General features: G+C 26.9%; 1 protein-coding gene across 2 annotated transcripts in view; it reads left to right on the top strand.

Annotated features, from left to right (window-relative positions):
• The window catches only part of LOC129960356 (GTPase HRas), a 47,202-nt gene extending 25,860 nt beyond the window's left edge, over window positions 1-21,342 (top strand). Inside the window, exons 2-9 of one of the 2 annotated variants that reach the window (XM_056073758.1) lie at window positions 7,754-7,802; window positions 8,034-8,062; window positions 11,042-11,126; window positions 12,063-12,165; window positions 13,106-13,145; window positions 14,876-15,036; window positions 18,578-18,650; window positions 20,819-21,342. In XM_056073758.1, coding sequence (XP_055929733.1) covers window positions 7,754-7,802; window positions 8,034-8,062; window positions 11,042-11,126; window positions 12,063-12,165; window positions 13,106-13,145; window positions 14,876-15,036; window positions 18,578-18,649 — 539 coding nt within the window. In that variant the 3' untranslated portion in view covers window position 18,650; window positions 20,819-21,342. Of the gene's footprint in view, window positions 1-7,753; window positions 7,803-8,033; window positions 8,063-11,041; window positions 11,127-12,062; window positions 12,166-13,105; window positions 13,146-14,875; window positions 15,037-18,577; window positions 18,651-20,760 lie in introns of both variants that reach the window. The other variant, XM_056073749.1, reaches the window with a different exon arrangement.
• The last annotated feature ends 425 nt before the right edge of the window (window positions 21,343-21,767 follow it).

The raw sequence follows: 21,767 nt of genomic DNA on the forward strand, positions 1-21,767 counted from the left end.
CGTTGAAACTAAGGGCAGTCATTGTAGTATTTGATTTGAAAATCTGATCATGTATTAAATGTTTTGAATTATCCACGTGTTGGAACGCTTCAAATATGCCGTTTTTTTCCCCTATGTTACAACGAGAAATAGTTGAAATTCACAAATTTATAATATGCATTTTAATTTGAAATATTTTTTGCCATATAGATTTGAAGTTTTACTATAAAAGTTGGCAAAATTGCCTTCCATTTAAAAGAAATGACCAAAATTCATTAAAAAAATATATTTAGTAGGCATTTTTGTGAAGCTCATAATAGTTGAACTCTATAGCATCCACCACTATGTCAAATTCGACGCAATTATGCAAAAGGAACAAACTAATATACTTGGAAAACTATCACAAAACTTGCGCAGCTTCAGTCTGTCCTCCTTTCTCTAATGATGCAGTCCTTTGTTGGGTTGTTGAAATTAAGTGTTCAACGTAGTATATAAAAACAAGCCGGTTTATTGATGTGAACGCGTTAACAATATCTTTTTTGTGTGCAATATTTGATTTCAAAATGCAGTCACTCTAAAATTTTGGCTTATTTTATGTTAGTACATTCAGACCTGATTTTACAATGCAGTCTCGATAATGCCATATAAGTTACGATTGATTTAGGTTAATTTTGTAAAAATGGTGTGCATTTCTGATGTCTGTGTTACGAAAATGATAAAGAGAAACTAATTCACAAGGAAATGTAGATTTTCTTTCTATTTCTTCTATAATAAAGATGAACATTTTGTGTTTTGTCTGTTGGCTTTGTATGGGCTACACCGTTTGACAAAGAACTATCAGTTTTAGCACATATATAATTTGAAAGGTAAAAGCGTGTATCTCGGAGCGATATTAAATTTTTTTTTTTTAAATTAGAATTGTAATTAAAAATTAAGTGAAATTTTATCATTTTTTCGCGATAACTGCTTGAAAATGTTAAACACAAATATTTACGTCTTAGAATTTAAATTTTTTTTCTATGATACCATTTTTAATATATATTTTATAAAATCAATTAAAGTAAGGTGTTTTTTTTCCCTCAATATATTGCATACAAAAAAAAAAAAAAAAACCGTTACGCGAACATGAAAATAATTAGCTTTTATCTATGCATTGTCATTACACTGACAGAAGCTCGACAGATTAAGTTTACTTTAACTGCAAACTAACAAACTTAGAAAAGCATAAGTTATCACTTGCTTGTAGAAAATGAAATAAACACGAAACATTATATTTTTCGGAAGAATGAATACAAGAATAAGTTTTCTAAGATCTTTTAAAATATTTGTATTATTGATTCAATAATTCTGTATTATTTAAAGCAAACATGATTATACAGGATGTCCATTGTAATGGAGGTTCAACAGTTAATTTCGAAATCGCTAGTAAAAGGCATAAATGATTGTAATAGGAAAAAAACTTTAAATGAAGATAAAATTTACATTTTATATGATTTGAGTCTATAAATGTTCTGATGAATTACGAATTTTATACTGAACCTCGGTACTATGAGTTATATTTAATAAATTCTCCCTGGATATAATAAACTGCATTTTATGTCGAATCGGACAAAATTTTGCCGAATCTTCTAAAATATTGCATAAATTATATAAAAAATTTTGTTGCACACAACTTTTTTTTTTTTTAAATTCGGAATGATTTTTTTTTTGTATTCATATTTTTAAGAAACATGTTTGGTTTCAGCAAAAAAGTTTTGTTTTAATTGAAATTTAATTGTTCGCTTCAATTTAAAGTTCAAATCGTACAGGAACGGACAGAAAATTAGGGAAATTCATAGTACAACTAAGTACGCTGTGTTAAACTTCTATAATAATGAGTTATCTGACTATCAAAATGATTTTAGTAAAACGACTGTCTTGAATTTTTTTAAAGATAATTATTATTATTATTATTATTTTGCTGTGTGAGATTTGCGTAAAATATTTCTTTGGAAAATCTGGCAACCAGTATTTAGGCAAACCAGCTGGCACTGATGACAGCTAGTTATTAATAAAAACGTCATCTTATTGGATATCTTTCAAATTGCGACAAACTACTCGCTTTAGGTATAAAAATTAAGGTGCTCTATCCTTACTTCTATTCGCACTTTACAATGAGGACTCTGCGCGACCTAACATACTTATTATGAAAAAGTAATTATGTTCCGAGTTTAATTGCTTGTTGATGCATTAACTTAAATCAGCTGAAAAGAAAATTTATTAACCTTGGAAAAAAAACCCTTCTCTGTAAGCATTTAGAAAATAAGTTCAGTTAATGAACTCATTTTCTTTGCATATTTTGTCTTTGGAATTCTTTCCTCGAAGACTTCCCGTAAATGGAATACTTTCAATTAAATTATAAAAAAAAAAAAAAAAAAAAAAATAAGACCAATAAGTTTCAAGATTATGCCCAGAACCTTTAACGCAAATTAAATTTATTAATAAGGAATTTTTGTTATTTATTTGATTAAACGAAATTAACTTTGAAATTCTCGTAGTGTTCAAATCTGTTTTTTATTTTATTATTTTGAATGCAATTCATTTGTCATGTTCGTAACTTACCTTTACGTTCTGAACGGATGATGGAGGATCCACTTGTCGATGTGTTTTCCATGACACCCCCCTTCCCCTTCTCAACTTGTTGGGAATTTGTCATGTGTTGTATGAGCACAATTATTATAACAGTTTTATGAAATGAACGGATCCTAGATTAATTTCCTTTTCAATGTTTTAATCTTAACATGGAAAAAAAATTTTTACTCCTAGAAAAAAATATTTTTTAAAAAAAGTATTATGGAAACTTTATAAAGGCATACAGCAGGAAATACAATTAAGAAAATTACAAAGTGCAAGAAAAAAAAAAGCCTAAAGAATAAAAATTAAAAGCGAGCTTTCTTTAAGATAGTCAATCCAACACAATTCTGATGTTTGTTTTTCTGCTCATTTAAATATTTAATTAAATATAGTATTTCTGAAGTCTGTTAAAATAAATCTTGCCTGTTTCGTCGCTCTGTATCAGTTGACAAAAAGAATAGAACATCAGAAAGAGTTATTAATAACAGAGATAATATGTAGGCTATTTTCAGATATAGCTGTTTTAGCTAAACATTGCTGAAAAAAGTTTGAGCTTTTTATTAGATCAATTGATATATTATTTGTAATCTCTAGCTCAGCATAATACGGTATTTTCCGACTACACGCAGCAGTTAGGTTTCAATAATGAACCTGAAATCCTTGGAAGTAATAATCGGTTCTTAACTGCTTAAATGCGTTGAATTATAATTTAATTATTTGAAGAGTATTGATATTTCGGATACCTTTCTAAGAATGTTTCCTCAAATTTCGCAATTACGTCGGAAAGGAACGGCTAAATGAATTCTTTATTCTTTCTCCTGGGGCATGTTATTAAGAAATTTGTTTGCTGATTAAAAACATTTGCTTTCTGAAAACGCTCCATTGACTTGATTGTGTGATTTCTAGAATCGGGCAACATTTATTGCTTGAAAGAAGCTATTATTTGTGTAACAAAACATTTATGGCAATGCCTGGAATTTTTTTTTATAGACTCTAAAAATCCATTTTTTTTTTTATCTTTTGTCTTTTATTTTTCTCTCCTTTTCTCAGAATTTTTTATAAATTTTTATTCGTCGAGAAAGAAAAAAAGACGTCTCTTTTGTCTTAGGCATTAACGGTGATTGTTTATAATAGCGATGACGTCAGGCGACCACACTGCTACCAAATCTCCGACTTGTTCTTCAAAGGAAGAATACCAGTTATACAGGATGGGGGGAGGGGAAGGGAAAAGAGTAGACTCTCTCAGTTGCTTTTTTTAAATGTTGTTCCTTGTAGTTTGACTTTCTCACGGCACACTGACACTGAAAGTTAACGCCTCTCGGATGGTCTGCTATATTTGGCAGACTTTCGCCGTAGAAACGATCTTTTTTTCTTCTGCCCCTTGTCTTAATGTAAAAAAGAAATTGGTAATGGATGTTTAACCTTTTTAATTTTGTTTCGTTGTTGATTCGAGGACGGCTCTGGTGTAGATTGTCTTGGAAACTCAGACAAGAGATTAAAAAAAAAAATGAATTAGTAATAGCTCCGAAAGTCGGTATTCGTTACCCGAAAATATTGAAATACTGTGTTATAATGAATTGATTTTTTAAATGTAGTTATTAAAAAAAACTCAGAAAGGCTTGAAAAGATTTCGGATATTAATAATAAAATTTTTATTCATACTTTACGACAGTTAATGAGTAGAAATTTTTTTTCGTCTATAAGTAGATTTTGATAAAACTGTCATTAGAATTGTGACATTTCACTAATTATTATTGACAACCCGCATTGAATGGAAATTCACGAATTCTTTATTATAACCTTTAATTTAGCCTACAACAGTAATTAAAATATGTTCCACGTCTCTTATTAGAAAATATTTACCAAAATCTATTTTTTTCAAATCTTGCTTATTAGATTGTGACAAAAAGTGTACAAGATATTCAAGAATTTATTATTCGCAGTATTTGTTTCACACGCACGCACGCGCACACACACACACACACACACACACACACACACACACACACACACACACACACACACACACACACACACACACACAAAAGACTTTTAACACACAAACATTCGTTTTGTTATGAAAATTACTTTAAATTAGTCTCCTTAAATATATAATTGGTCAATTGTCAAAAAAATTAATTCTGATTTTATTTTCAAAAATCGATTTGTTTTTAGAAAATATAATCCGACATGAAGCAAGCCATTTATTCCCGAACCTTTTACTAGGAAAACGTGTTCCTCCTTTTTAAAATAATTTTTTTTATAGACATATGTTTCAAAAATACGACCAATATTTTCTAATTTTTTTAAACTAGAAATTTATTTACCATTTTATATTTAGTGAAAAGAATGAACAGATGCAAAAATTTAAATAATTACATCGTTTGTTGTAGATAATCATTCAGATATTTCGCATGCCGTAAAATGAATGAGAGCTAAGATTTTTATAAAAGTAGTAAATCTCTTAAGGAGTTTTATCCTTTCGTCGTGTAAAGCTATTTTACGGAGCTTTTTTCCTCTTCTTTCAGCATGGGGAAAAAGGGTAAGGTGACCACAAAACTGTGACATTCTTTCAGAAAAAGAAGAAAAAAAAAAAGTTTCTATTAATAAAACGTTGACGCACATATTTTCACAATTTCGCATCCGAATTTCAGGAAGGAGCTTTGTGTGCGAGCAAACAGGTTGAGAAATCCTCAAGAGGGTTGCTTTGACTTTGTTACCACCCCAGAAGTGTATGTCAGAAGGGCGTTTATCGTTTTCTTCCTTCCTGTCCGGAAAGATTTGCTATTGATAACTACCACCTCTCGGAAAAGTCATTGATCTGATATTTTTAATTCATTTTTTTAAACCGTGATTTTAAAGATTGAAACAATAATTTGAAGCGGTTTTAAAATACACTGATTGATGTGCTAGAAAGTAGAATTTAATTTTTTAATCTTTGATAATTCACTTGTATAAATATTATGAAATCTTGACAGATTTTTCTCGAATTAAATATCAAGTAATGGTGTTTGTATGAAATCAAAATTTAAAATAATCCATAAACTGATAATTAACTTCTAAAAGTTTTTGAATTGTGTGTTGTCATCTAAAATTTCAAAATTAGCACATTAGGAAATCAGGGAATAATTGAACACAAAAAATTTACCTTCACAAAATGAAACAACACTAAGTTCAATAAAAATATAGTCATATAAAATTGTGAGCTTCTTTTTGTTTTTTCTGGGGGTGAAGAAAAAAAAAAAAATCTGTTTCAGATTAACGATAATAGTGCGTAAAGTTAATTTTTAAAATAATTTATAGATGCCATGTAGTTTTTTATACCCAGGTTTAAAGCATACATATTCTAGAATTTTAAATATTTTAAATGCATTTTAATTGATTTGAAGCAAAAAAAAAAAAAAAAAATGTAGTCTACACTTAAATGAATTTTAGTTCATTTATTTTTCAAATGATCATTTTTCTTTGATAAATAAGTCTGTTGAATGCTTTAAAAGAAAAAGAATTAAAGCATTTGTGAAACTCTTACTACCAAATTCAAGTTGAATCAAAATATAAAAGATAGAAATGGAAAATTATATAATTTTTCTCAAATAGAAAGATTATTGTAATGAAATAAATCCTGAGAAGTAGTGTTATTCAAAATGGCTTAAATGTAAATGTCGTTTTACATCTTAACGTTTTATAATTTATTAATTTATTACTTGAAAAGTTTTTGCATTTTTTTAGTTTTTCAATTAATATGCTGCACATTAAACGTATAGGGATTTTATTAATCAAAGACTTTTGTTAGTTAACTGGAAAGCAAAAGTAAATTTTATTTGAAAAGAACTTTCACTCATTCAACATTTTCTTCTGATTTCATAAGTTTAATTATGTTCTTAAAGAAAGAAAGGTAGCTGATAAAAGCCTGCTAACAAGATATTGTACGTAGATTTTAAAAAAAGTAGTCATAATTATGGTAGTTACATTTAATTAAGATTAGTACAAACATTGTTATGAGATAGTAATTTATCTAATTTGAACTATCCTTCCATTTTTAACATGTGGGAATTATGTGAAAATTTTTTCCCTTTTCCTCTCCTACAATTTCCTATCAGGAACTCAGATTTTCTCCCTTCTTATAACATATCTTCTTATAAAACATCTCCTTCTTATAACATAATTGGTTAAAATAAAATCCAATCGAAATATTCTAGTTATCAACTTCAAAATAATTCAGATAAAGTATTGTATATAATTTGTGTGTGTGTGTAATGCTTTATATATTAGAGTTGTAAACGAAGTGATTTTGGATTTTCGGAACTGTGATTAGAGAAGATCTGCAGAATTCTTGGTTGTGTCGCTAGAACCAGTGTTGTAGTAATATTCCTATGAGGGATCTGCCTGAAATTGGGTGCACTTCTTTTATTTAAGCCTGTAATATTACTTAGCCCTTAATATGAAACTATTTAGTGCAGTCAATAAATAATGTAGAAAATATTTTGCAAAACTCGACTGTTGTTCACAATTCTTTAGGCATTTATACCATTATGACACTAGTTACAAAATGCCATTATTATAGAAGTCCATTGGCTACTGTTTAAATAAATTACATACATTTGTTGACATCTTCCTATTGAAACAATTGTCACCACATGTTTTTGAGTTTATCAAAGATGTTTGTCCTATGGGGATAAATCTGAACAATGAGACAGAATGACCCAAGAATTCTCATCTAAACTTCTGTCATTCTTTTTTCATTATATGCATGTGTTTTAGTGTTGACATGATCCAGGAGGACAACATGAGAAAATTTACAAAGGCATTTTTATTTACATGTTTCAGCTTTTATTAATGTTTCACGGTACTTGACTGTACCGTGAAACGGTACTTGACTGTAGACCCATTATTCAGAGATTTGAATAGGGACTGTCCTTTCAATTGAATTAAAAGCATTATCTTTTTGACTCTTGTATGGGCATTAGCTATCGTGTTATTGATTTGATTATAATTCTACATCTATATAATGCTGTGACAGAATGCATTATTAATCTGACTTGTAATAAATGAAATTTGTTTTTAATAAAGAGTAATTTTTGTGTGTATTTGTATCTGCAGTGATGTGAAATTATTTTTTTAAAAACTTTAAAATGCTAATTCTAACATTTTTGTTTTTTAGCTGGAGGCGTTGGAAAGAGTGCCTTGACTATTCAGCTAATACAAAATCAGTATGTATGATTTTTTAAAACCTATTATTTAGAAGGCATTTTTAAAAATTTTTAAATTTTTTTTATGAGGATTTCTAATTTTTTTTAAAGTAAGATAATTTAAACATATATGCATAAAAAAAAAAATGTTTACTTCTAAAAATCTTGTTCAGATATTTATTATTATGGATATCTGTAAGATTTTATTTTTTATGACTCCAAATTTTTATAATTTTCTTATTTTTTTTCCAGCTTTGTTGATGAATATGATCCTACCATAGGTAAGATTAATTTTTATAATCAAAATCATATGCAATCAAGCATTATTCATTTTTCCAATATCCTTAAATTTTTCATTCTTGTAAAGATTATGAGTATTGGGTATTCGGGAAATTAATATACCTAATTTTTTTTTTTCTGAATTAATGATTTTGACTTTTTTTTTTAATAACCAGCGGCAAATTTATGTTTTGTGGCCCGAGGCAGAACCATGATGATAGCTGCATTCTTTTAATGACTGATCAATTTAGTTTCACATTTCAGCATATTTTCAATAGTATCAAGATGTTAAAGATTTTTAATAACTTTATGAAATTACTTATTTTTTAATTGTGTACTATGGACAAAACACCTAAAGTAATTAAAATTCTTGAAAAATTATCTATTATTACTAATTAATGCTTCTTGTTTTATAAGTATTCTTAATTATGATAGAATATTGGAAATTTCAAAAAAAATATTTGCCTTAAAAATTATTTCACGGAGTGTGCAGAGTATAAAGTGCACCTTACATAACTAATTAAATGAATAATATAACTATATTATAAATAAATGATTCTAATCATGAAATTCATTATAGCTTTAACATTAATAAAGAATAAAATTTATATAATCTTTATTATTTATAAATTAGTGTAGTAACTAAGCTAATATTTTATTTGTATGCATATCCTGTCTACTATTCAATTCAGTAGCCATAGACATCTGTGTAGTAAGAAATCTGTCTCTTTGCAATATATAATGCTGAATATTGTAGCGGCAGAATTAAATCCATTTTTGTTAAATTTTTAAAAAATGAAGGTTAAATATGTAAATACGTTTAAATTTTTAGATAAAATTATGGCATCAATATAATTGTACTCCACTTTATTTGTCACAAAAGTGCTGAATGATGAATTAACATTAGATATTTTTAGAGATCTAGCAATAGAATTTAATGTTTTGAGTTTTAAACCGATAGCGAGAAAATGTGGAATACCTACATTATTTCTCGATGTTACAAATAATATTTGTGATAGTTGTTGCTATAACAGACAAATGTCATTATTTTTTGAATTTGTTTTCATTGTTGTTTCATTTTACTTTTTTACTGTGGTCCTAAATTGAAATGCATTTTCCTCTAATTGGAGAGCATTCTTTTAGGAGTTTAAAATATTTAGTTTAAAATAACTATAATAAGTTTAGGAGTTTAAAATAACTAATTTAGAAAGAACTTCAGAAAATTGGTTTAATGCAATACTTATTATTTTACTGCTATAAGATTAGATTCTCCAAGAGGTTCATTCAATTTATACAAAAGATCCTTTAATATCTTCTCTTTTTATAATGATTTGTTACTTATTTCTTCTAAAATCTTATACTGCCTTTTGGTGAACTTTGTAATTTTTTCCCTGTTCTCCAAAGCACTTTCTTTTTCAGAAAATTGAACAAGGTGAGAATTTTCAGCTCAATCTGAATTAAATGTTATACATTAGAAGGAATTTTGTAGAGAAAGAAACATGAAGTTTTATGGTCAAGATATCAAATGATTTTGATGGGGTAAGGGAGAAGGGTTGATAACCAAATCTAGATAAACTTCAATAATTTAACAGATGATCAATTTTATGTTGTCTTTCGCTTTTGTGATGGAACATGGTTGCTTTTGCAATGGGCAGTCTGATTGTTTTTGGATGATATATTTGCTGAAATTGTTCTGTAGGTGATGATATAAATTGTAAGCAATTTTATGTTTTTTTTAATAATGTGTAGTTTATAGGCTTGGAAAATGACATCTGTTAAGACCACTATCTTTATCTTTTTGGTGCTATTTATCATCGCCAGTAAATAGCTGTTTTAAAAAGAGATTTTTTTTTTTATGTTTCCTGAGGAAATAGCAAATTTTTATACTTGCCATTCCGTACAATGAATTTCTTTCGAGTTCAGAGGGACTCCAGTGTCAAGCTTCCTATTTATCCCAGCTGCTGCAATAGCTGTTAATGTGTTATGTGGTTTTGACTTGCTTAAGTCTTTGATTTTGTGAGCTTTTTTGACTGAGGAGTGCTTGAAGGTCAAATTGAGAGATTGAGTAGAAAATTTTTTGAACCAATATTGGCTATAACATACTTCTAAAGCATTGTTAGCATTCACTTAATACAGTTTTACAAACATTTGATATATTTTTTTCTCTTTACTGAAGTTGCAAAAATAGTATCTTCTATCTCACTCTTGCTATAAAGTAGCTCAATTTATAAATGAAATTGGAATACAAGAATATCAATGTGCATGCCTCCTCAAAAATGAATTTATTTATTTTATAACTACCTGATAATTTAAAATATCTGCACATGGCTGATGTGTATATTACAATTTTAATGTGAAACCTTAAAATCAATTGCAACTCTGTTTATCTTACAAGTGAAGGTGAAGCAACAATATATGTAACTTCTTGTACAGATTGATAAGATCTTTTATTTAAAAAAAAAAAAAAAATACTGAGTTTATAATTATAGGTTATAATTGAGTATATAAATTATTTGTGCAGTTTGACATAAAATATTTACATAAATATCTATAAATTGGACTATATCTTTTCCTTTTTCAAAACACAAAAAGAAATGTTATTGATAATCGGTACAGTATGTTATGTAAAAAAAACTAAAGTAGTGTAGATTTTGTAGTGTTATGTAAAGACTAACAAATATTTTTGCAGATTTCAATTTGTTTTTACCTGAATTACATTAGTAGTATTTCTTGAAGACAGTTTCAATTTATCTTTTGTACCTATAATTAATTGGTTTTTCAGTATTTAACAGTAATCATTTTTTTAAGGTCTAGTTTTTTTCTTAAACTATATTAAATAAATCTACATTTATATGTAGTTTAGTTTTTCCAATAAAAAAACTTGCATTTTTTATATTTTGTATATTTTATTTTGATATTTTTTATAATTCGAAATATCATGCAAATATTAATTATTTTGCCTTTTTCTTATGTGCTCGCAGAGGATTCATATAGGAAACAAGTTGTCATAGATGGTGAAACATGCCTTTTAGACATTTTAGATACTGCAGGTCAAGAAGAGTATAGGTAATATTAATAACTATGAAATTAACTAAATGGACTTCCAGAATTTTTGTACCAAATTTCTAGACCTGTGTAATTTTAAAACTTCTTTACAAAAAAATCAAATTTAAAATAACTATTCAGATTTTCAAATGTTTCTTCTTGTATTTTGTTGAAGCTATTTCTTGGACAATAGAGTTTTCTATGATTTTTTTTCTTCTAAATATTTGCTTCTCACTTTGCTTTTGAAGAATAATATAAATGACATTCTGCTCATTGTTTTGAAGTGGAGTAGAATTTCTTAATATCTTTATGTAAGCATTTGAGTGATTGAGATATTCTGTTCTCTTTAATAAAGCATTTAGGCATTGTAAAATCCATTCCATTAATGATTCTGAATACTTTTTCCTTTTCTTTGAAGATTATTTTGGTTATTAAATTAAAGATACTCGTGTTGAATAAGAGATATTAAATATAAGAATATTAAATTTTAATTTATTGAATAATTATTTTAAAATAATTTAATTCATTAATAATATTTAAAAATTAATTTTTGCCAGTATTGTTTATTAAAATGCAAATATATATCATAGATAGGCTATATATAACTTTTTATGTTCTAAGGTATAACTATTACATAGTTTTCAGTTAATTAGTATTACTTTACAAAAAATGTGTTTAATTTGGTTTTATCTCTCCAAACTTGAACCAATATTTCTCGCAAATTCCAGAACCAAAGCGAGTTGTACATTTACTGTATTTTCATTGTGTATGTCATTAATAATGTCAAATAGCTCATTCACTCAAACTTGCTTCCAAGAACAGGGTAATTAAAGTGTTTAAGAACATTTTACCATATAATACAACTGAGTAGCATCTTTATATTGTATAGTACTTATTTTTGCATATTAATGTATTTGATTTTAATCATTTGATTCTTAACTTGGTTTCTTTATTTAGTGCTATGAGAGACCAATATATGAGAACAGGTGAAGGTTTTCTTTTAGTTTTTGCTGTTAATAATGCCAAATCTTATGAAGACATCAGCATGTACAGAGAGCAGGTATGCATTTTTATGATTTTTTTAATAAGCATTTCTGTTAGAGAAATTGCATGCAAGCAGAAAGATCAAATGGAATTCTCAACAAATATATATAATGTATTATAATTTTATTTATAGCGATTTTGCTGATTCAATTGATTTAAGAAGAGGTGATATGTTATGTTGTTTTTGCCTGATTATTAGAATTTAATGTCTTTTCAAGTTTTTATATTAGACATGTTTTCATATTATAGTAAGAAGTAAATTATACTTGTCTCTTATAATTATTTTATCAGGTTAATAAGTCTTTACAATTTATGCACAACAAAATTATTCATTTTCCTTTTTCTATTTCTATGTTTTTATTCATTTTTTTAAAAATTATGCTTATAATTAGTTTGTATAATATTGTTTTTCCAGGTTCGTAGCAACAAATTTTTTAAAAGCGTATGTCATATAAAATCTGGTATATTTAGAACAATAAATTCTTTGTCTCTGGGGGGGGCGCATAATTTGCAAGTACAAAAGTCATTATATAGCTTTAATAATAAACTTTACTATCATTTATTTTATCATTATTATTATTTTTACCTTTGCTAGTGTAGAATATTATTTTTCATTAATAATTGTCAAAAGAATTTTCAGTAATTTCCTTAATGTAATTATTAATGATAACAAGAAGCGTATATAAATTCTTACTTTTCCAAACTTGCTATGCCAAATAGTCATCAAATGATTATAGAACTCAAAGGGGATAATTGTTAAATGGCTTTTTTTAGAAATTAAATTTTTGCTTAGTATTTTATGTGTACTTTCCATATTTATACTATAGTTTTTCATGTTGGAAGATATATATATTTTCTTCTCATACCAAATATTCACAAATGATGTGTCACGAGTCTTGTTTGAAATGTGAAATTCATTGATACTAATGTAATTTTTTTCTTCTTCTCTGGTTTAGATAAAACGGGTGAAAGATGCTGATGATGTTCCTATGGTTTGTAAGTATAACTTTTTGGATTTAATTAACGTGTCGCACATAATTCGATTTGATAATATCGTACCCTTGTGATTTTCTTTTGAATGAAATATATAAGTTTTGAGATCAGTGTTGATTTTATTATATAAACATTTTAAAGATGCATCTATGACTTATGAGTTATGACTTAATTTATATATCCTACTGCATGAATAATGAATTTATTTTTTTCTTAACTTTCAAATACTTTCTATATTTTTAATAATTAAAAAATTTCTATGATAATTAACATGTAAAAAAATAGTTTTCCAAAAGTTTAAAAATAGGAATTATAAATATTTTTTTTATTAAAATACTTTAAGGGTTTTTTTTTTTTTTTTGTATATGGACATAGCAATTGAAACAGATATTAAGTGGTTTGTATTTTATTTGAATATCTTACAGAATATTAGTTTTAAGATTGGATTTTAAGATTCAGATTTTATTATTTCATTTTTTAGCTTTATAAGAAATTGGCAGTTTAAATGTTGATATTTAGAAATTGTGTTGCAATCCTTTTATTAAAATGATACATAATTGTTTTTGTTTCCCTCTTCTTTCCACATCTCAAAATTAAAAGCTTGAATATTTGAGTTTAAAATATTTTTTATATGTAGTCTTGCATCAAAATTTATGCGACCTGTTATTCTTATTTGCATCATAACTGAAATTTTGTATGTAATAAAAATGTATCAGAAAATGTTCTGTGTATGTGTAGTACAATAAAGAATTGTTTTTATTAATTAGTTATGCTTGACAAATATATATATCAAATTAAAGCTATATATAATATAAACATTATATAATATAAAAAAGCAGCATATGATGAAAACTAAATTTGTTAATTGTCATTAGATTCTACATTTACTTTGTTGCCAATAAACATTTGTTTAATTTCTGAATAAAATATTTTAATTGGGATATTTTTTCGAAATTTTATCATTTTTTCCAACAAATTACAGTAGACTCCCGATTATCCGCGGGTGGGTTATCCGCGGAGCGGATTATCCGCGCCTGCCGCACTATGTTTTTTTTTCCTTCCAAGCAAAGAGAAAATGCTTCCAAAGCAAGAAGCAAACACAAATGACTGATTTCTTCAAAAAGGTGTAGTTTTACAGCTATGCTTTTGTAATTACTTAATACATTACAGTGTTAAAATAGTACATATGTATTAATTTTTCTGTGTATCCTTGACGCCTCTCGTAAATACAAAGCACTTTTCTGTTTTCATTAACAAAATGCATTTTAGGTTCGTTTTGAGTGATATACTAAAATATTAAGCGTTAGTTAAACATTTCCTGCTGTTATTTTTATGTTTTATTGTACATAAAACGATTTTTCAAAGTTGGAATGACTGTTTTCTCTTTTGCTATACCCGTTTTCAGCTTTTTTCGGATTATCCGCGATTTTTGTTATCCGCGGCGGCCGCGCCACCCAATTCCGGGGATAATCGGGAGTGTACTGTATTATTTTTTTCAAACTATATATATATAATATAATCAGTATATGTATGTATATAATATAATCAGTATATGTATGTATATAATATAATCAGTATATGTATGTATATAATATAATCAGTATATGTATGTATATAATATAATCAGTATATGTATGTATATAATATAATATAAACTTTTTTTGTTGAAGTATATGCTTCTGAGCATATGTTTAAATTTGGACTTTTAATTAAAAAATAAAATGCCTTTTTAGTGGTTGGAAATAAATGTGATCTTCCAATGAGGATGGTGTATATGCATGGAGCAGCAGAGCTAGCTAAAAGTTATGGTATTCCATTTATTGAAACATCTGCAAAGACAAGGATGGGAGTAGATGATGCATTTTATACATTGGTTCGAGAAATTCGTAAAGATGTAAGCTATTTTTCCTTTTTGACTAGATATATTTCCTAAAATGCATGTAAAGTTTGTATAGTTTGTGTCTTACTAATATGGTTTTACTAATATTTTTATATAAGCTTTGAATTCTACAATAAATAATTCTGTTAATTCATTGAGTTGAAAAAATAAAATTAAAAATTACATTAACAACTTATAAATTGGCAATTAATGTTCACAATTATTAATTGAACTTGCAACCATTAATTCTTAACATATTAAGTAGGAGACTTTGATAGAAATTGACTTAAATAACCAACAGTTTTTTTCTGGTTATGAAGAAGAAAGCAATCTTGCTACAATTTATGGAAATTATGTTTTCCTGTTATCTATAATGACACCTGTTGCATTTATGTATTGTCTATTGTGTTAAAGATTAGTGAAAATTAAAATTAAATTTTTAGCTGCTTTTTTATTTTTAGTGTTTTCCAAGCTTTTTTCCCCCTCAGTAATTTACACATATTACATTATTACTGAACTTTTGTGTGTGTGTAATATATATATTAAGGTAAACAAATATTGCACAAATTCTAATTGTATTTAATGGGGGGGGAGGGGGTCAGTACTGTGATGATTATTAAATAATTGCTGAAAATCACATTTTTAAAGATATATTTTTTTAAGCAGTTACTTTTGTAACTAAAGAAATATTTTTAATTTCGAAAGCAATCAATAAAATAATTATTGGCGAGCTTTCCTTCAGATATTTAATTTTTTTTAAACCAGACTATCAAGAGGTAAGATTTAATAATACAGTTCTATCAGTAGTTTTATGATGCTAATAAATAAAATTAATTTGGCTAAGGAGAAACTAAAGTTTCTTTGAACTAACTTTTTAAACTGTGTGTATGTGGGGGAAAAAGCTGTTTCAATTATTTTTTTTTTCTTTGATGGGTAAATTATCTGTGTAGAATTAAAATTTTTATATTGGTAGAGCTTACTAAATGCAGATCTGTATACAACTAAAAATGAAATTCATAAATTATTTTTGATTCTCTTAATATCCAAAGTTCAGTAGGTTTTCTACAAAAATTTTTTTTCTGAAATACGAGTCACAAGACCTTCTTAATGAAGGTTTAATAACAAGACTATAACTAGTTTATTTTAATATTACAATCTGCATTTCAATACATGATTATATTATCTTCAGTGTTGCCATTTCTATTGTATGAAAAGATTAAATATTTTAAATAACTTTAAAAAATAATATATAAAATAATAATTAAATATTTTAAATTCCTCTTTCAATATTTCAGAAATGTTTATAATTAAAAACCATTAATATTTTTATAGAAAAATAACTTTTCATTGTTTTTAAAAATTGTTTTATACATTTTATAATTTGAAATTTCAAGAGTTAAAAATCATTAGTGACAATTGATATCTTTATAATTAAAAATAAATTTGCAAATTATAAAACTGTGTATTAAATAAAAGTATTTTTATGTAAGTTTTCAAGAATTTGCTGATTTTGTTGGTGTTTCTGAAGTCAGTTAACAAAACTTTTTGTATATATTTGTAAAACGTAATGTATATATTCTGGTAGTATGTGCTAGCTTTATTGACATTCTGTAATACTTTGATATTTTTTAAAAGCATAAAATGTCAGACCTCTCAGATTTCCAAAGAGGCCAAATTATAGGATTCTGTCTAGCTGGAGAAAGTGTACCGAAAATCCCAACTTTTAGGTGTTTCTGGAGGTACAGTGTCTAAAGTCATGACAACAGCATACACACAGTGCGGCTAGACAAGCTCGACAAAGCAAAATAGTAGGCGGAATGAGAAGCTCAGTGAAAGAGATCAATGGATATTGAAGCGGATTGCAATGTCTATAAAGCGAACAACTGCAACAAAAGTGACCGCAGAGCTCGATACCTATCTGGATTCTCTACTGTCAGGGATTATAGTTAGAAGGCATTTTCATAAACATAACATTTATGGGAGCAGCTATTCCCAAACCACTTGTCACAGTTATTAATGGCAAACGTCGTCTGCAGTGGAGTCACACTCGCAAAACCTGATCGATTGATAAATGGACGAAAGTAATATGGTCTAACAAATCGTGTTTCACACTTTTCTGTACAACAGAACGGTTGCATGTTTGGAGGACCTGCACAGATACATGATCGTGATTGTCTCCTCCCAACTGTCAATCATGGAGGTGCATCTGTCAAAATATGAGCAGCTATGTGGTGGTTTACTGTTAGATGAATCATAACCCTGAATGGAAGGATCACTGGGGAGAAGTATAGAGAAATTTTAGCTGACCAGGTGTTTCCTATGATGCAAACTCTGTTTTCTGCAAGTGATGGAATTTTCCAAGATGATAATGCACCTATCCATACAATGAGATTTATCCAATCGTGGTTTGATGAACACGAGGATGAAGTTGAACATCTGCCTTGGCCCGCACAGTTACCCGACTTCAATATAATTAAACCCTTATGGTCTATTTTGGAGTGTTCAGTATGGAATCGATATCCTTCACTGGCATCTATCCCAGAATATTCATAATATCTGCAGGAAGAATGGTACAATATTCCTCTAAACAATATTCAACATTTGTATGAATTGATTCCTAGGCAAATCCAAGCTATATTACATACTAAAGGTGCTCCTGTACCATACTGATAAAGCATTTTTTGTATATTTGAGGTGTTTCCATATTTTGATAACTACCTGTAATGCTTTCATTTTTAGTTAATGTTTTTATTTCTATCTCCTGTAGTTCAGTACTAGATATCATTGTTGTGAAAAAAGTAAACGTGCAATATCATCAATGCGTTTTCAAAATTTTGTTTTCATATGTTATGCTTCTGCGGGTTTTTTTGAATTTGCTTATATTCATTATAATATGAGAAAATACATTGTAGGTATTGCTTGTATTAAATATATTTTGACTTCCTCGCATATTGTATTTACATCACATATGCAGAAATTATTTGATGTTATACATATTGACTGCTTATTATTGTTTCATGTCAAAATAAAATTTGACATGAAAGTATTTTTCATCCAAGCAATGCTGGCTGTATATAATATAATCATTTATATCTGTATAACATACATATTTTTTTTATACTCGTACTTGAATTGGATACATATGAGACAATATTTGTTTCATACAAGGGTGTTTTTTTTTTTTTTTTTCCTATTGTGCAAAAGAACCTGAGGTGAATTGCTTAATAATAATAATAATAAGGATAAACTTTTTCGATAGTTCAAAAGATTTTAAAAAAGTTTTGATTTTTTTTTTTTTTTTTTTTGTAATTTTTTCTTAATGTAATCAATTTGTTTAAAATGCAAAATATGTGAATGTGACAAGTTTATTGAATGTTTTTTTACTCTACACTCCCATTTTTCTAACAGCAGCAATAAATTATGCAATTGAGAGACTTAAATAACATGCTCAAAAATAGTTTTTTTAAAGTCCTGATAAGGATAATCACCTCTTCCTTTCATAATTGAATCTTTGGGAAAAAAACTGGGATATTCATGCTTGATATTTATTTTCTAGAGGGAACGCAAAGGTAAAGATAAAAAGAAACACAAGCGTAAGGGTAGGAAAAGGCGTTGTGTTATATTGTAATGTAAGTATTTGTTTTCTGTTTAATGTTCATTTAAAAAAGCTTTTGGTTCTATTATATGAAAGCAATATTTTAGATTATATTTCAAGTATTCAAGGAGATATTTATAACTGTTAAAGTATCTTTAAATCTTCTTGTTTCTTGTGTGAACATTATAGTAATGAATTTATAAGATTGACTTTGATTTATTATAAACATAATTGAAAAAAATGATGAAAATTAAACATTTCTGAGTGATTTAATTCATTTATTCATTATTCATCATTTTCTAGATTTTTATTTGAATTCATTTTCAATGAAATTTAATTTTTTTGCAGACTTTAATAATTGGATTTTCAAAACATGAATTTAATATTTATTTAAATCTTAATAATCAAAATTATACTATCATAGGTAACTGATTTTTTTTATATCCATAAAGTTTTGGATAATTTTGATAAGTATTTTAATAAAATGTACACATTCTATCAAAAAAAAAAAAAAAAAGATTGTGGAAGTTCATTACAATGCAAAATATTTTGTTGACTATCCTTCAAATTTAATATTTGATGCTATTGATTTTTCCAACTACTAAAACGATTTTACAGGAATAGCTTTCAGTTCCTTGAATAAAATGTGTTTGTTTTCAAATAACTTAAGTACCTTCCACAAAGAAGCAATTTGAGTTTTGAGCAAGAGAAATAATGAAGCATGTCTTCAACCATCTATTGTCTAAGTTTGTATCTAAACACAAGCATACAAGTATTTAGATATAGCTTATTTCCTGCATTCTTTACTATTTTTTTTTTTTTTTAATCTTTTTCATGATGCAGCACAAAACTTTTTATTGGCAATACAAAATTTTTGGCAAACTTAGTTATTTTGGTTCTTTATAAAAATTACTCATCATTCTTGAGATCCAAGAAACAAAATCAGTGCGGGGTAAAGAAACCCTTAGTATAGTTTTAATTTTATACTATAATTAAGCACACATTTGTCATATTGCTGAAGAGTTTTTATAATTATCTTTACTGCTGGCCTTTTAAATGAATCATTCTAGAAAATTGCTTGACAGAATGTATTATTTAATACATTTCAGAGCTTAACGGTGATTTTTTTTAACTTTAAAATTGGTTTATATTAGTGATAATAATTAAATATTTGAAAGACTTACTTTTTAGCATCCTGATATTTCAATATGTAATTTTCTTCTACAGAAGATAATTTAAATAATATATATGTATATATATTCATTTATGGCAACTTTTTATTACTGGAATCAAATTCTGTTATCTCGACTCAAAATTGATTCAAGAGTATTATCATTTTGCTTTGAAGTACACATTGGGAGAATTGTATCGTGGCATTCTGTGCCCATTTATACAAAATATTAATTATATGGATAAATTTTTTTAGAATGTTTTGATTATCTAATATGGCAGAAATTGCATTTTTAATTTCAAGTAATCAATGAGCGTTTAATGAATTACTTAACTGTTATATATATGATTTTTTTAAAATAAAATTGTTTTTTGTTTAAAAAGTATTGTTTGGTCAAATCTTAGCTTATATATATATATATATATATATATATATATATATATATATATATATATATATATATATATATATATATATATATATAATCAATTATTATTCTTATTATTTGCTGATAGGTACAGATATAATCTTTAAAGAGTTAATATTTCACTTTTTTGTGGAACTAATATGTTGGAATCTCTAATTATCTTGTAAATAGTTTTGCTTCATTTTTTTTCGCCATCACTATAGATTTGATGGTTAAATTTGTTGTTGGTAAATAACAATGTTTAACTCTATTATTAATCAGAAGGACTGACATATTTTATTTTTTAATGACTCAGAAAGAGAGAAATTTTCTATTTCTCAGTCCAGATCCCCAAATTAGGAAACAATGTTTTTTCTAATATGTCTAATGTTTTTTTCTAATTTCTGGATTAACATGTTGTTTAAACAATAACACTAATTGTATAATTCAATCACCAAATAACTGAGTAAGAAATGATTATTCTTGCATATCATTTAAGATTTTTTTTTTCTCTTTCCATTTATTGCTATCATAAATGTTTGATAGCTTTCTTTATTTTTTTTTCAGAAGCATTCAATAATAGTTTTTGGGAGTACCAGATAATAGCTACTTTTTCAACTTGCAGGGTTCTCTGTTCTAGAGTTGCCCACTTTTGGAGCCAACATTCTATTGGACTCATTTCTAACAAAGTAATATTTCTATGACAAAGTTTTTTGGGACATTACATTTATCACAAAAATTGCACAGTGTTAAAATGAAGCGCCTTGCTATTAACTAAGAATATTTGATAATAGCCCCGACAGACTTCTCTGTGCAACATGAAGTGCCATGAGTACTTCTTGCAAGCTGTGATTTCATTATTATAATATGTTCTTTTTAAGACTAATTGAGTTTTGTTACATTTCATTCTATTAATTACTGTTACTTATTATGCACAAACATATTTGGATTGTGCATCAATTACACAAATGGAAACTGCCATCTGAAGATATCTACTGCACAGCGTATTTTGTAATTTTGTCTTGTTACTGAATGTATTTTTTGTTCTTTTGCTTTTCGACTCTTGATAATTTGTTTATTATATCAATATTCAGGGGTGAATTTATATATATATAATGTTCTAGTAATAGCCTCCAATATTTTTTTTTTTTTTTTGTGCCATGTCTTAATTTTTTTTTTTTTTTTGCATGATTATGTATTTACCTTGATTGCACTTTTTTTTTGTATTTATATCTTGTCAATCTTTTACATAAAGTATTTCATCTAAGCTATGTTAATGATTAATTTTTGAAATAATCGAATAGTAATTCAGTAGTTATTTTGAACTATTTGCTTAGAATTATCTTAAACTTGCTTTTATGAGCATCCTGTTTAAGACTTTTTTTTCTTCTTTTATACTTCTGTGATAAATTTATTGCCAGGGATTATTTGTGTAGTGTAACTCTTCATTCTTCAATAGTTGTTTGATACTCATGATGTGTATCGCCCCTGAAATATAAATGCTGCTCATTTTTTCCCCATGTATTCATATTAATTGTGATTTTATTGACGCTCTTCCGCTGTTAGCTGCCATG

The sequence above is a fragment of the Argiope bruennichi genome, chromosome 2, assembly GCF_947563725.1.
Source record: "Argiope bruennichi chromosome 2, qqArgBrue1.1, whole genome shotgun sequence".
Taxonomy (NCBI): domain Eukaryota; kingdom Metazoa; phylum Arthropoda; class Arachnida; order Araneae; family Araneidae; genus Argiope; species Argiope bruennichi.